Source organism: Lepidothrix coronata, unplaced genomic scaffold, assembly GCF_001604755.1.
Source record: "Lepidothrix coronata isolate B3197 unplaced genomic scaffold, Lepidothrix_coronata-1.0 Scaffold62, whole genome shotgun sequence".
Taxonomy (NCBI): Eukaryota; Metazoa; Chordata; class Aves; order Passeriformes; family Pipridae; genus Lepidothrix; species Lepidothrix coronata.
The window spans coordinates 1,268,027-1,283,805 of NW_016690242.1; the positions used below are offsets into that span (position 1 = coordinate 1,268,027).

Sequence of the window (15,779 nt, forward strand, 5' to 3'; positions counted from 1 at the left end):
GGCAGGGTATATGTGATATGGTATATTGTATGCTCTGTAGTTGTAAAATTTGTATGAATTTTGAGCTGTCAATACATAAATAATTCATTAACTCCCTAACCTGAGGAATAGCTTTCTTGGCCACGCTCCTGGGCATCAAGACTTGGTGTTTCAACTTGCTGACTGCATGGAATTAGTAAACAGAATAATGATACCGTTTTTCAGAAAAACCTTCTCGTTTGTGTTTCAGGCTGAGCCATGTGAACCACGCAGAAGATCTAGCCTCCAAACTACTCCAGTGTTTCCCAAAGAACAGATTGTCAGCACAGGCAGCTCTGAGCCATGAGTATTTCAGTGATCTGCCCCCACGGCTATGGGAGTTAACTGATAGTGAGTATAACCACCTTGAAATGGCTTGAAAACAAAGATTGCTAGTTCATACAGATGCATTTGTGTATGCTAACCCTCACACGCAGACAGCTTCATGGACATACACAGCCACACACTAAATATGTGACTGTGATTGTGTAGATTGAAATTACATAGTTAGCTTGACACAGGACAAAATGGATTCTTTCTTTTTGCTATCTCTGCTCTGCAGTCTGCAGCCTGCTATCTTTGTATTTGATTATGTGTGCAGCCAATAGAATTCTCTGAATTGTTATAAAGCAAAAGGAAAATACAATTTACATATTTAGTGCTTTTCACTTTATAACATACAGTACTTCTTAACTAGCTGCAGCATGCAGGATAAAAATCCACCTGTGTTTGATTCACAGAATCTCTATGTTATAACAGTAACCTTTAAGAAAGGACTTGGCATTCGGAAGTCTGAAAAGCACCAAGTAGACAATGAATTAATTTGATGAATTAGACTGTGCACAAAGAGGTGATATTCTTAACTAAGAATGCTTTCACTATTTACATACATCTTTTTATTTCTTTCATTAAACAAAACGCATTCCAGTTGACTTGGCATAAATATTCCTATCATCATGTATGCTGTCAATTATCTCTTTAGTAATTGTAAATCTTTTATATTGTACACATCCATGTAATTTTTCAGTGTTAAAATCACAGTACTATTTATTCTGGGGAAAAAATACTATCATACATGATATTTTTTATTCAGAGAAGGTTCTGTTATTAAAAATAGGTTTCACGAGGCAATAGCAGCATTTTGCTTTAACTCAGTATGGTAAAGAAATGCATGTTGCATTGGAACACAGAATGTTCTTTTCTGCTTTCAAATATACATCCATTAGCAAAGGATCTAAATCCAGTACATCAAGGTAGAAGGTTCAGAGATGCAACAATGGAACATGTGTGTGTAACTGTGGCTGATTTAAAAGTTTGCTTGTAAAAATTGAGCTCCCTTTCTGAATATTAATGCATTATAGAATCTGTTTACATCAGCGTCAGTATGAAAACTTTCATCTTCCAAAGGTTTATCTTTTCCATCCTCAACAGCTGTAGTAGTCACATTTTGAGCTATTTCTGTGGCCTGGCTGCCCAATTACCCTACTCCCAGTTCTGCTCTGAAGAGTGCTCTCCCATTCATAAAATATGAACATTAAAATCAAAATAGCACCATTAATTTTTGTCCATCACTGTCATAGATTGTGTCCTTGCTCTGCAAAAAGATTCCCAGTTTCCCCTCTGCCACGTTGACCCACCACTCAGTTTGCTGACCATGGTACTTGATAGGCAGAACATGGATCCAGTGTAAATGAAGGCTTCTGTTGAAAGTCTGCCTTTGCTGAAACTGATGCAGAGGTTCATTTCTTCAGGACTAATGAAACATCAAGAATGCCAGTTCTTTTATCCTATTTCCACTAAATGGAAAACAAAAATCACTCTGCAGTAGTGACATCTCAATCCTTCTGACTGTGTGATTTAGTCTAGCCAGGATTTTGAATTCTGAATTCTGCAGTAGTACTTTTCTGTTAATATGGACTTATTACCCACTTGCCACTTAGTTTATCAGTCAGTGGTTAAATCCAGTTCTATCAGTGAAGTAAATGCCTACACATTATCACTCTGCAGCAGGCTGCCAACAGAGACAGTCTTGTCCTAGTCATTAACAAGCACAATGTATGCAGAACACCAGAGGGGAATTAAAACCACAAAAAATACCTCAGGGTGGTATTTTTAATATGAGAATTTAATTTGTAATTTCACAGATTAAGAATTTTGGCTGCATTAATCCTTTTATCAGCTCACAGCAGGTTATTTGCAGAAGCATAACCATAAGGCGATATTCATTGGCAGAAACACGTCTTTGCATAACGTTAAACATCAGGAGCAGTGAAACCTTTTGAAGGGGGGAGAATAAAGATGAAAAATCATTATATTTTAAAGCAAGGTTCTTCTAAATGCCTCCAGTAAAATTTGGAGTTACAGAAAGACTATTTCTGTGTCTAGTAGATAATCATTATGAAGCATAAATCCAGACGCAAGAAAGGACAATCCCAGTATCAAATACTACAATCGTTTCTATTTAGTATGACTTGGATATACTTGTAAACATATTTACAAAACAAAGAAGTCATATACTTTGGAGAGTTGGGAAAATGTTTACTGTGTAGTGAAATTACTAGTTTTTGTGATTCTAGTTTTCTGTGTTAATATTTTACATTGGGAAACACTACAGATAGTTAATTAAATATAGGTATAAACATACTGAGTCTTTATGCACAACAGAAGTGTGTGTACAGACAAAATTTCCTGCTTTCAAATTCAGACACCACTGCGATTCTGCAAATCTCTCTAGTGAATAGTGTTCATCATGGAATATGTTTTGTCCAATTTGATCCTAATGCTGAATTGCAAATTTGGGGATTTAGCACTAAAAACCAAGGAAAGACTCATATGTGAGGAGAAAGGCAGAGGGGAGGAATCAGTCAAATTATTTTCCATTGGAAAATTGTTTCCTTGGAATCACAGCATTTCACAAAAGTATGGTTACTATGCCTACATTGAAAAAGTGAAAATGGAGTGTTTCAATTTCTATTCTGGTTTTGACTTTAGTGCTATATATTTGTATTCTATGTAATATTTTACATTATAATTTTTAATGTGGTTTATTTTAGAAATGTGTGCAAAATTAGTTTATGTGAGAAGCACAGTTTCAATTTTTTTACTTGATTGAGTTTTAAGTCAAGGCATCATTTCAACTGGATTGGAAGTTCAATTTCCAGATAAGCTCTGTCTAACAGGTAGCTACTTTCAGGTTTTAAAAATATGACATTAAAAAGGTAAGAGTAGTGCAGTTCTGCTGAAGACACCTTGTGTGGGAATACAATGCAATTCACGATGTAACATAGCTTTCATTCATCTCAGGCCTGAGCAGTAATCTATAGATTAGCCCTTAATACTTGTTATTTTCTATTAAAAAAAAAATCAGTCCTCCCACTCTTCTATTTTAATATTGAGAGCTCATATTCATTTATTTGCATAGAATATATGCCATTCACAATGTATGTTACTGAGGATAGCAGAATGTGAAATGGAAGTTGAGGTGTCAAACTGCAGTGGGAAGATCTGTGCATAAAACAATAACCACGCCTTTTAAAGACATAGAGATGAAAGAGTAGCTTCAAAAATCTACAGCTATGCCAGTTGTTAGTGCAAACCCAAAGAAAACTGTTACAGCCTTGATTAGTTCTTAGACATTTCCTTATGCAATCATGCAGTGGCAGCTCTCCTGAGGATATTGTTATATGAAGGTTTGTTTTCGGGAGGGATTAAAAGTAATTGATTTTTTCCCCATCAGTTTGAGGCATCCTAAGTGAAAGTGAGTTCTCATATTATCAATATGCTAGTCCTTAACCATATGCAGTTTGATCCCTGTGATTATTAACATCATGTCTACTAGTAATTAATAGCCTGGTGTTACATTGAAATTGTCCAGGTTTTTCTAGCTCACGCAGAAGGGGGCTGCTTTACGTAAAAACTTTTTGAGTTGTTGGGATATTTTTATCAGGCCTAGTTGTCTTTAACAATTCAAAAATGAAAGTCAAAGAAGATAGTTCATTTCTACTGACACAAAGATTGTCAAGATGTAATATGTGATATCAAATAATTGAAAAAACTTTGCTGCATTTTTTTATATTCGTATTTCTTTCTAAATGCTCTCAGCAGAAATTTGAAAGTGAAAAATATTAATTATATAGTGGTGTACAGAAAAAATAAACACACACAACCTGGAAACAGGTTTTTTTAGAAGTTGCATCCAACTAAGAATGTTTGCATCATACAACTTCCATCATAATGCATGCAGCTTCTTTCCATTCAGAATTTGTACAGTGCTTGCTTGCGTAAATAGCTGGTAGACATAAAAGCTGTATATATTTACTGTGTTGTGTTTGCCATATATATTAAATAATTATTTTTAAATTACTGCTTTCACAGAAAAAAAATAATCAGAGTTTCTGAACTGACACTCTTTTTTTGCAGTGTCTTCTATTTTTACTGTACCGAATGTAAGATTACAGCCAGAGACTGGAGAAAGCATGAGAGCCTTTGGAAAAAACAATAGTTATGGCAAAGGTGTATCAAACAGCAAACATTGAAGAATACCTATGTTCACAACTGATAATGCAGGTAAGACATGATTATTGGAAGGTATATCTTTGAAAATGCTCTTTAGTTATCCTTAGAGAAACAAAATATAAAATTCAGCTGCACCTGTTCATGTGCAGGCTGATAATCTGTTTTTGCAGTCTTATGGTAATATGAGTGTAAGTTTCTGGCCTTTGGGGCAGGATCAGTGTCACTGACAGGTTGAAAATATTGCAAAAGTTGGTGCTGGCATATTAAACAATAGGTTGCCTTTAATTTGGATTGACTTTTTTTCCTCTGGTAAGATATGCAGAGAGAAAATACTTCTTGCCAGTTCTGTTGTTTGGGGCAAGCATAAGAAATTCTGTGATTCTGTTCTATGATTTAAGGTCCTTTCCAACCCTAACTATCTGTGATTCTATGATTTAGTAGGTTTGGTAGTCTTGATGGCAGAAGGATGTTCTTGCTAGAGAAAGAGGTGCTGTCATATTAGTGAATATGTTCTGTATTCCTGACCTACTAGTACTGTGTCTGTTCTTTAGTGGCTTTCATTCAGTATCCCACCTTGTCAACCATAGTTATTCAGCAGTGAAATAGTGTGTTATATGGCTTCTGGTATTCTAAGTGTGGAATAGAACTTGGAAAGGGCTGGAGAGTAGAGACGTTACTTACCAAATTACAGTAAGGGAATGGTGGATGTTATATCATGGCATTAATTTTCTTCCTATATGCATCACCCTAGTGTTTGTTCAGTAGAATTTAGCACTTGACAAAGTCTCCCAGATAAGCAGTATTCCCTTATATAGGAGCTCTGTTTATTATGCTTCTCTAAATGGTTTCATACCACAGTGTTTCACAAAATACTTAAAGTGCGGATTCTTTTCATCCAAAAAACCAATGTCTGCCGTTTTTTATTTACTTATTTTAAAGTCACAGTTGCTTTTGCATGTTCAGTCCATTATAACAGCTTGTTACAGAAGCTCTAGGAGCTAAATGCTCATGTGCTTATGTACCTATTTGAAGACATAGTCTCATAGAAATGTAGTTCATGTCTGTCTTTAGCTGTCTGCCTTTTACAATATCAGATATAACTTTCTCAAATTAATTACAGTTGGATTTACTGTTGTGTGTTTATGTTCAATTGTTTTTTAACCCTGTAATATTATGGAGTCTCTTTGCCTGAAAGGCAGTAACTACTGAAAAACTGGAATGAATAGGTTTCAGTGTTGACAGTCTGCCCCAATTTTTGCACAAACTCTTTGCCAGCAAACCATTTAAGATTCTCTAATGTCAGAAATGAGGCTGCCTCAGAGCAGTCTGTTTACATCTTTATTGACAAGCTAATCCCTACTTTTTCCTGGGGCTGTGTCCCTGCAGACATCTCTTCAACCTTGTCTGTTCTAACATGACATATCATCCATCTAAAGTAAATTTAGAATGTGCACATCTGTGCTAAAGACCTTTTGTATAGAAGCTAATGTGCAGAATCTCAATTCTCATGTACAGAATTTCCTTTCTGTTGCTTCCAAACAAATATAATTTTTCATTTCTACAATATGCAGAAGAAAGTTTGCATGTGCAAATGAGCGTGTAAAATAGCACAAAAGAGAACCATTGGATTATTCTTACAGAATATCTATTTGAGCAGATGCAGATTACTTTTTTTGTATGTAAACAGAAAGAGAGAACCATAGGTACCTTGACATACGTCACTGTACTGTTATGGCTGCTCAGCCACAGTTTTAATACAGAATAGCACGTTTCATTGTGTAAAGTCTGACGCCACTTAACAAATGTTCAGACATATACATTATTGATTACAGTTTTCTATTGTGGCTTGGGACTTTGTTGTGTTAGGTGCTTACAGTGGAATGATATATCAGCTCCCCGTTCCAGTATTTGTCTTGTGATATGAGATGGGGAGCAGTGGATAATGCTGGAAAAGTGTTAGCACCAAGCAGAAGTCCTCTTCTTTGTACTATGTGGAGAGCTGGGGATTATTGAGGTGCAACTAAAATAGCAGGAGAGGCAAAAATATGTGAACATGGAAACTGGATTTGGGTGAGGAATTGCTAAAATTAGTGGAAATCTTTAAAGGCCTGAGACCACCAAGCAAGTGGAGGTATGAATTAGTGTAGGAGAGTGAAAGGAGTTGGGGAAAAAAGACTACAGTTTTGCTTATGTGAAAAGGAGATCTGGTGAGTAGCAGGTGTTGTGATTTTAAACAGTAGAATGGGGACTGGCAAGTAGGATGTTCAGCCTGTAAAATGGGTGATTATGAGTCAGTTGTTCTAGCAGAAGTGTCAAGTTGCAGTAAGCAGGATAGTGGCATTAAGGAAGGGGTATTTATTACAAATATTCTCTTAAAGTCTCCATTCACAAGGCTCGGTTAAGCAAAAACATGCATAAATAGCAAAAAAAAGATGGCAGTAGCTCTCCAGGGCCATGAAGTAAACAGGTAAACAAGGCAAGTAGAGCTAGAGGGATGGAGGCAAACAGCACAAGCCATTAAAATGTCAGTGAGCATGATCAGATAACATCATAGCCAGTGGCTCAGATTACTAATAGGGTTTTTGTGGACCAGACTGCATCATCTTGGGCTCCAAGAAGAGACAAGTTCCAGTGCCCATGGGGAACAACCTAACATTTGGAGTTACCAAGGTCAATGCTGAGGCTGCTCCCTACTGGAGAAAATTAGCAAATATGTGGTAATGAGCTCCATTGCACACAGAAGAACCTGTCAGCAGTGAATTAGATGCAGCCTTTGGTGGAGAAAGGAAACAAACCTTTAGGCCATATCCAAGCATCTTTAAAGCAGAAAAATTTTATTTTGTGCCTGATGGTTTTCACTGATATTATTTTCCCCATGGGGAGGAAGCATCTTGGTGGAAGCATTCCCCATCTCTACATGTATTGTTGAGTTATATTGTATATATTATAGTCACCCATCTCTACAGACACAGTTTTATCTAGACAAGGACCATAAGAAACTCTAGAGCTCCGTTTCTATTTGGCCAGTGGAACACATGGCTAAAGCTTGTTGCTCTCTGGAGAAGGATGAATCAAATAGTAATTGAAAAGACAAGGCATTACCTGATACCAGATAGCACACAATGTTTTCTTGCGGTGATTTATAATCCCCAGTTCCCATTGGTGGACCAGAGACACAAGATGTGTTTCTGGCCTATTGTCTGCTTCCTGGAGCCAGCAGGGACAGCTTCATTCAGGATGGTAACACCATATGCTTTTAAAGTATTTAACCTGTATTACCATAATGAGATCCCCTGGCTTTCTAAATCTCTTTGACAATTCACTGAAGCAAAACAGAAAGTGGTCTTTATTTGTATTGCTTCACCACACGCACATGCATCCCAGCAATCCTGAATTTCAATTGCAGGATGCTGAATTCTTTCTTCTGTGTCTATTTAAGTCAGCAACTGACACCAGCCCAACCAATCAAAGAGATGATGGCGTCATTTGGGTCAGCTCAGCTGTGTAAAACAGAATAAAGCTGAAGAGGTGACAGTTACTACTATAATGGCAAAAAGTGCTAGTTATTTTGTACCTTCCAACCAGGCATTTTCAGTAGCACAGAATTGTTATGTAAAATGACCTTTTTCTCTTTACTAGCTACAGAGGTGGGTGTTATTGCATCCCCATCTAAATAGTTTCATTTTTGTTTGTCACCTTCAGTTTTACATTTATAAATTGTGTAAGAGTGTCTCTTCAGCTCTGCTGTGTGGGAACATAATTTTTGCCTGCCTTGCCCTAGTCGAGCTGCAGGGAAGCTGTAGTCCAGCAGTGCATGTGTCCAGCAGTCAGTATTGAAAAGTTATTCTCATTCACTACTCCCCTGCGTTTTACTGCATTCTGGGTGTCCCAGTGTTGCTAAAACGCTGTGGAAAACCATGAACTGTGCATCTAAGTCTTCATCTCTGCAGCTTCAGGGGATAAAACTGTAGTAATTAAAATGGAGAAAGGTCTGCATAAAAGAGAATTTCTGGACTGAGAGGCTCCATGTCAGCCAGATTTTGTCACTGTTGATTTAATCAAAAGCTGAAAGTAGCCAGTAGTGGTTTATAGGTGCAAAATCTCAAAATTCAGTGTAAAACCAGATTGAGTGAGAAAAGCAGAGCTATAAAAGCACAGCAGTTGCCAGTTTAATTTTTTTAATGCACTTTCTTTTTTTTTAATAGATGGATTCAGATAGATGTATACAGTCATTGTGCTGCTGCAGTGGAAAAGACAGGGGCCTAAGACCGAAGATGGGAGGTTTAAATTTCTCTTGCATCTTTTAGTGCCACTGTCTATACATGAATGTTGAGGGTCAGTTTAATTATTTAACTTATACTGGATTTGCATAAATTGGCTTCCGTGAAAAGGCTAATAAGGTGCAGTTGCGGTGGGCAGCTGAAAGCAATTTGGGTTTGAGTCCAGTAATGACAGTACTAAACAGAGTTGAAATTGTAACATCAATTTTGTAAAATGCTAGATAAGTATTAAGCTGTGAAAGATAACTACAGAATCCGAGATACTCTTTGGCTCTCTAATACTTTTAGTCCCATTATTTTCATGTGTTGACAACATAATGGTATTATGAGACTGTTCCAGCTGTGCTTTACTTAGTATCAAAGACTAAGATCACCACACTGATAGAATATATCCTAAATTAAACAGATAAGGGAAAAACTCCAGGCATTAAATTATATTCTCCTCATGATATCTATTATCTTATTTCTATTAATCTAAAATGAAAGTTATAGACTAATTTTCACCCTCTATTCATCCATAAAAAAACTCCACCGGTATTCACTGGACTCTGTGCAGAGGTGAAATGGACTGAGCAAATAGGTGGCCAGTGCAAAGCTGTCTTCATAGAAACCGCCCATCTTACCTAGGTTACACATGGGGACTGAGGGTGGAGGAACTGTCCATCAGGCCCCCCAATATGCCACAGTAAAGGGAACCCACTACTTGATCAAGGAGTTCATAGGACTTAGAAAATATGTTTAATGGTTTTCTCATGTCAGTACTGTAACAACTTGCCTTGTCTGTTGTCATGTGAAATACAGTCATTCAATTGCATTCTGAGTAAGTATTAGAATACACAGTCTCTTGGCTTTTTTGACAAAAAGAGTGGTAACATAATGCATAGAGGTATGGAGAGTGAATTGGTGAAGGATGCTGAGTGGTCTCACTAAGATAGCTGAGCACTGGTTGTGCTAAAAGCCTGTCTGATCTGGAGACTGAAAGACCAGGCCAGCATCTATGTCTGGAAATAAGTATATGGAAATAAGTAGGCATGAATAGGATTTCTAAAATCATGGACAGGATTTTCAGAGGAGAGGTACCTTGGGAGTTTCTTTAGGAAAGAAGGAGAAAGAAAGGAAGCAGGACAGAGGAGGAGGTCTTCATATTTTTTGTTACATACTCTACTTGGTAGGACAAGTATTTCAAACCTTCATGTTTAGGAGATGTTGGTTTCTTCCCTGCAATTACATACTCCATGTCATTCTGTGTGAAATTACTGGCTACATATTTATTAGCATTCCTTTTTTAATTGCTGTGTGTCATGGCCAAATCAGCTGCAGAGCTGGCAAAGAAAAATGAAGCGTTACTACTGTCATGGATAACTTTTTTCGGAGGACAATACCATATTTTCTTGTACCATGGCATAGTATGGAGCCTATTTTCAGTTCATTTCTAATGCATGATAACTTGCCTTCAGCACTGTGAAGATTAATTTTCAATTAATTTTTAGTGTAGAGGTTTGTAATTTAGCAGTTGTTTATGCTATAGGAAAGATATTAGTGATACTTGGCATGAATGCATGTGCTCAGTTGCAGTGCTGTTTATCTGTCTTTCCAGTTTGTTTGCTCTTAAATTTAAGAGATGAAAGGTGGAATCCTCTGTGCCAAAAGAGCACTGTATTGCATTATTAATATTAGGATAGCAAGCAATTCCCACTAGATGGTCTTTGTGGGCTGTTGATGCTTTAAGAAGTGTCTAGGCATGAAAGGCCATTTGAGTTCCAGTGGGCTGATAGTCTGGGATGACATTTGAATGTGGTGAGGACAATGTATAGATGACAATGACTGGGAGGGAGGCAAAAGCGGGTCTCAACTCTCCCTATTCTCCCATGGACAGTCACCTCTTCTTTAGGATTATTTCCTCACATGACTCCTCAGTTAGGCTTTGTCTAAGAGGAAAGTGGAACCACTGAAGGGGAGAAACCGAGGTTTCCAGACAAAGCAGAGGCTTCCAATGCTGCCACACAGCCCGTAACCCAGAGAGACAGCAAAGCTAATGAGAGGCATTGCCTTTCAGACATCATTTGTAGCATTCGCAATTAACAGAACATTTTACTTTCAGCCAAATCATAAACAAAAAATTAATTTTAGTAATTCCACATACTGGAATTGTGTCTGTGGAGAGCAAGCTTTGTGTTGCCATTTTGAGTCTGAAGCTTTCATTGCCTGATTCGCTATGAAATAAACACACAGCAAACCACTTTGGGTCTGAAGGCAACACCCACTAAAGTAAATGTCTACGAATGTTTCTAGTTGTGGGAAGGTTCTTGCCTAAATGTAGAAATAGTTTACAACTCAGTTAATAAATTACATTAATTTATTCTGCCCCATAAGCTGGGATGAGGATGGATGGGTTTCCTACATCCTCCTAGTGTTAATTGCTGTAAAAAATCTTGGGAGGAAAACTCAAAAAATTCAGAAAAGAATACTAAATTCTCCAATAAAAATCTCTCATATAGAAGAACAGCACTGTAACAGTATCTTCAGATATTTTAAGAAGTGGAAACAGAATTCAGTACTTTCATAATTTTGTGGTCTTGTTATAAATTAATAATGTTGTTTTGGACCATATATGTATTTTGAATTAGTATTTATGAAGGATCATTCTCTGCTGTTAGTAACCTATATATCAATTCTGTACAGCCACTTCTGCGACCCTCTTTTGATGTTAATATAAGGACAACTTGTACATTATATTTTCTGGCAGGTATATTGTAACAATACAATCACAGCATGTAGTATCATGGTATAAGCCTTTTTATTTAAGTTTTCTCCCTGAAATTTTCATTTTGCAATTGCTTTTAATACCTCCCTTGTTCAGTATGTGCATTGCATGTATATTAAAATCTAGTTAGCTTACAGTCTGAAAGGAAAGAAAATCTACACAATTAAATCTGTCCTTGTGTGCTTGAAAGATACAGCACTAAGTAATCTGTCACATCATAAAAGGAACAAAATCAAAACAACTGAGTCATTATCATGACTCTGCTTGGTTTCAGCCCACAAAGTCACATCTAGACTCTGCAGATACTGTATTTGTTCTTTTATGTATCTGTGTGCAGATACTTGTAAATACAGAGGTGTAAATGTTGCCAGCATTTAAATTAGGTTAAAAGTGCTATTTATGGCTCGCATCAACAACAAAAAAATATTCATAATCATCCCTAGGTGAAGATACTCACTTAACGAGCTTAGAGCTCCTAATTAATTCTGTAAAGAACGCCATTTGGCAGAGCAGAATTATGAGGTTTGCATATTGATGGTGACAGGGAAAAATATATCTGTTTTCTATTTATGTGGTAAAATTAACTTCTGTGCTTTAGAAAATGGCACATCTCAGAGGTATTGCTTTCAAAATGATCTCGCGGTATAAAGAAATCAGTAATAACAGCACCAGGCATTCAGTTCTGTCCTAATTTTCCCACTAGTTTTTCAGTGTTTCAGCTGCCTCAGAGACTTAAAGTACTCTCATTAGGTAGCTGGAGAGGCTGCCTGCTTGCCTATTCCATCACTAGCTTCCTCTCTCGCTCCCCTTCTCTTGCTCTCCTTTTTTTCCCCCCCCTCCTGCCTTGGGAGTGACTGTGAAGATCATTTGCTGGCATGATTGGCAGGTTAGAGCATTCGATCAGATGAGTTCCTCTTAGAGCAGGTCAAAAAGGCTGGTTAGCAGGAGCTGTCGAAAAATGCCAGCAGCATTCGAAATGGGAAATGTCATGACTTCGAGGCAGGGGGTGCCACCTGGAACAGAAAGCCCCCAGCTCATTAGCAAGTTACAGGATGCAAGATAACTGGAGGGAGCAGAGGAGGAAAGATAATACCCAATAGGGAAAATTATTGTGAAGTGGAATTGATTTCATGTATAATTTGTTTATCACTAGAAGGGACAAATGCTGTCCTCCTGACATGTGCAGAGGAGTGTGGACTATGAATGAAGCAACTTAGCATAATCTCCAGGTTGAGCTCTGGATTTAAAGAATGCCAACTTCTTTCTTCCCAACTGTGGAAGTGATCAGGTCATGTTGTATTAATTAAACGTGACATACTCTCAAATGGTTTATCTGGGCAATTTTAGCAATTTAACAGAACACGGTAGATATGAGCTGCATTCATTATTAACACGGGGCAGTGGTTTGTCTTCTGGATGTAATGGGATTGGGGTTCTTCTGCAAGCTGCTGTTGTAAAAAGACATGTTTCTGTTGCAAGTTGAATTATAAAAGAGCTTATTTTTAATGCTTGGTCGGACTGCATAAAATCAGAATGCAGTTTCAGTAGCATGATATAATTTTATTTCCAGGAAAAACTACATACCCTAGGAAAGTATGGATTTAAAAATAAATAAAGCATTCAGGCTTACTGTATAAAATTTAATCTGAAATGAAGACTACAGAGTCTGCTGCCTGTCATGGACTTAAAGAATGCATATATAAAATATCAGCATTACAAAATGCTTAGTCTTTTCCAAGACATTCTGTAGTAGTAAAATTGCAGGCAAACTGTTCATCCCAGGCAGTTTAACAAGCCCCTGGCTATTAATGTTGCTAACCATTCATTTGTTTCATTGGTCTGTGTTTTCATATAAAAGGCATATTACATATCAGTAGAAGTGACTGTATAGATAATTTTTTCCCCATAGTTTTTTTCAGAAATGTTAAGAAAATAAGATGGGATCATGATATTTTCTGGAGTCTTTTATTGTGGTATCTTTGTGCAGCTGTGAGTCTAGCTCTGCTCCTCCTGAAGACAATGGGAGAATTCTATAGACTTCAATGGAAGTAGGGCTGTCTCCCTTATCAAAACTTACATAGACAAAACAATACCATCTCAGGCTGAGTAAATGAGATTTAAAGGCTGCAAGAGGTTCCTGAAGAACTATTTTGCAAACTCTATCTCTTCTTGTTAAGGAATTTTGTCTTTTAGATATTAAACTCATACTTCTCTCAGAAGTTTGCAGCTCATGCTTAAGCAGCCTCTTGGTCAGATGCTGAGGAATGTTTTCTTAGTGTTCAGATTCTTGATGATTTTTTTTCAGCTTTCATTTTCTTTCATCCATCAAAGTTTTAAAGTCAGTAATGGAGTAGCCAGTGTTTGCTTTATTGAGTAACCACAGGCTGTTGGATTTCCCTTTCTCCACCTAATGTGAATCAGAATCAGATTTTTTTAACAGAGTTCCTTAATCAAAATATTTGTACAGAGCCTAACAGACAAGTGTTTTCTGTTTTGTATTTCATGTAAAAAGCTCAGCATTAACAGCCTGCTAGTTTGGCAAAAAGAGGAGTTACTAAAGCACCATAAACACAGACATTCTTTACCTTCCAGATACCATTTTAGTGTGAAGTTCTTTCAGATGGCCACTGTGAACACTGGCTGCTGTAGTCTGCATTACTGAACACACAGAGGTTCAGTCCTTTGCAAAGCTCAATAAAGAGAGCAAAATATAAAAATAAAATATCCTCTGTGCAGATCCCATGGGAGAATTTTTCCTACCTTGGGTAGCTCTGCAGATGCCCAACTACTATTTAAATAAAAAATTGGAAAATAATTTCAGAAGTTCAGAAGGTGGTCATTACTGAATGTCTGCTCTGGTACTTTGCTTGGGGAAGTGATATGCGCTTAAATTATTTGTATAGGTTTGAAAATTAGGCCTCTTTTGGGAAAGGAGAGTAAACTGTCTGGGAAATCTCCAAATGGAGTAAAAAAAAGGATCAGTAAGCACTGGGCAGACCTGCTAGACTTTAACCCTGAGATATATCTGAGGGACCTGTGGTGGCTATAGTGTCTGTTTGCATCTGGTAACAGCTGCTTGGACATGAGCAGAAGGATGTTTTGGCTAGGAAATTGGGCAGGTGCAGATAAATTCTTTTCTAGAACTGTGTGTGATACAGGTTAGTGACCTGTGCATGTCCTAGGTTCATGACCAAAGAAGATATCACTCAGAATTAGAAAAAATAGTTAAATAACTAATATTTCCTGCATATCTACATTTTCTGGCAAGAAAAAGAATCTTGTCTGAAAGAGGTGAAAGAATTTAACCATTACTCCTCACTTTCTAACCAGGCAACTTCTGTTTTTTCAAAACTGACTCAAGTGTTTTCTTAGCTTCTAGGAACTTGATAATTCAAATGAAGAATAGTTGCCAGGAAAGAATTAGTAAATTCCTTACTGTCCCTCAAAACTTATTATTCCTGCAGTTTTTTGTCATTCACTCAAATCCTGACTTCTCTATTCTAAATAAATCCTATTTTGTTTCCTGACTCTCTAGGGAAGATGAGGCAGAAGCAATGAGTGGGAAAATTGCATATTCATCATCTGATCTGTATATTTTTTCTCCCCCAAATTTCTGAGAAATCACTGGAACTTGCTACTGTGTGTTCTGTGTGTTCTGTGACATTACCCATCTTTGTGAATCACTTTTCAGACAGGAAGAAGCTCTAGCACATGGTCCATATTCCATGTCAATGACTTCTTTTTATCATTACTTGTATGTAAAAATACTTTCTGTATGAACTGCCTATGTCTTTTTTAGGGGGTGGATATGTACAGAGTGTTGGAAAACTCCAGTGAGGCCTGAGGTCAACTAAATAACTCTATGTAATGTGAGCAGCTGTTGATGAAACATGGTTCAATCAACTTTTTCTTTATGTATTACATTTCAAATTAAATAGGGCAGTATAAAACAATCTGTAAGTTCAATGTAGGATTGGACCATACAATTTTTTTAATGTGTGTCCGTAGTCCTTGACTTTGACATCATTTACTTTTTAATCTTCTTTTTCATCTGTGTTGTTAACCATTGACTGCAGTAAAAGGATATCTCTCTCTCAAAATCCTTTTTTAAAACTTTGTCTCACCAGTTTTTTTTTTTACTAAGTCCTCCCCCTACATTAAATATCCTACAAATTATTTACATATATTACTGAATCTTTAAG

At 37.0% G+C, this 15,779-nt stretch overlaps 1 protein-coding gene across 1 annotated transcript in view; it reads left to right on the plus strand.

Moving 5' to 3' along the window:
* Positions 1-15,779, plus strand: part of CDK14 (cyclin dependent kinase 14) — a 316,963-nt gene that overhangs the window by 251,370 nt on the left and 49,814 nt on the right. The window contains exons 12-13 of the mRNA XM_017817641.1: positions 230-369; positions 4,438-4,584. Of these exons, the coding sequence (XP_017673130.1) occupies positions 230-369; positions 4,438-4,553 (256 nt within the window). The 3' untranslated portion in view covers positions 4,554-4,584. The remainder of the gene's footprint in view (positions 1-229; positions 370-4,437; positions 4,585-15,779) is intronic.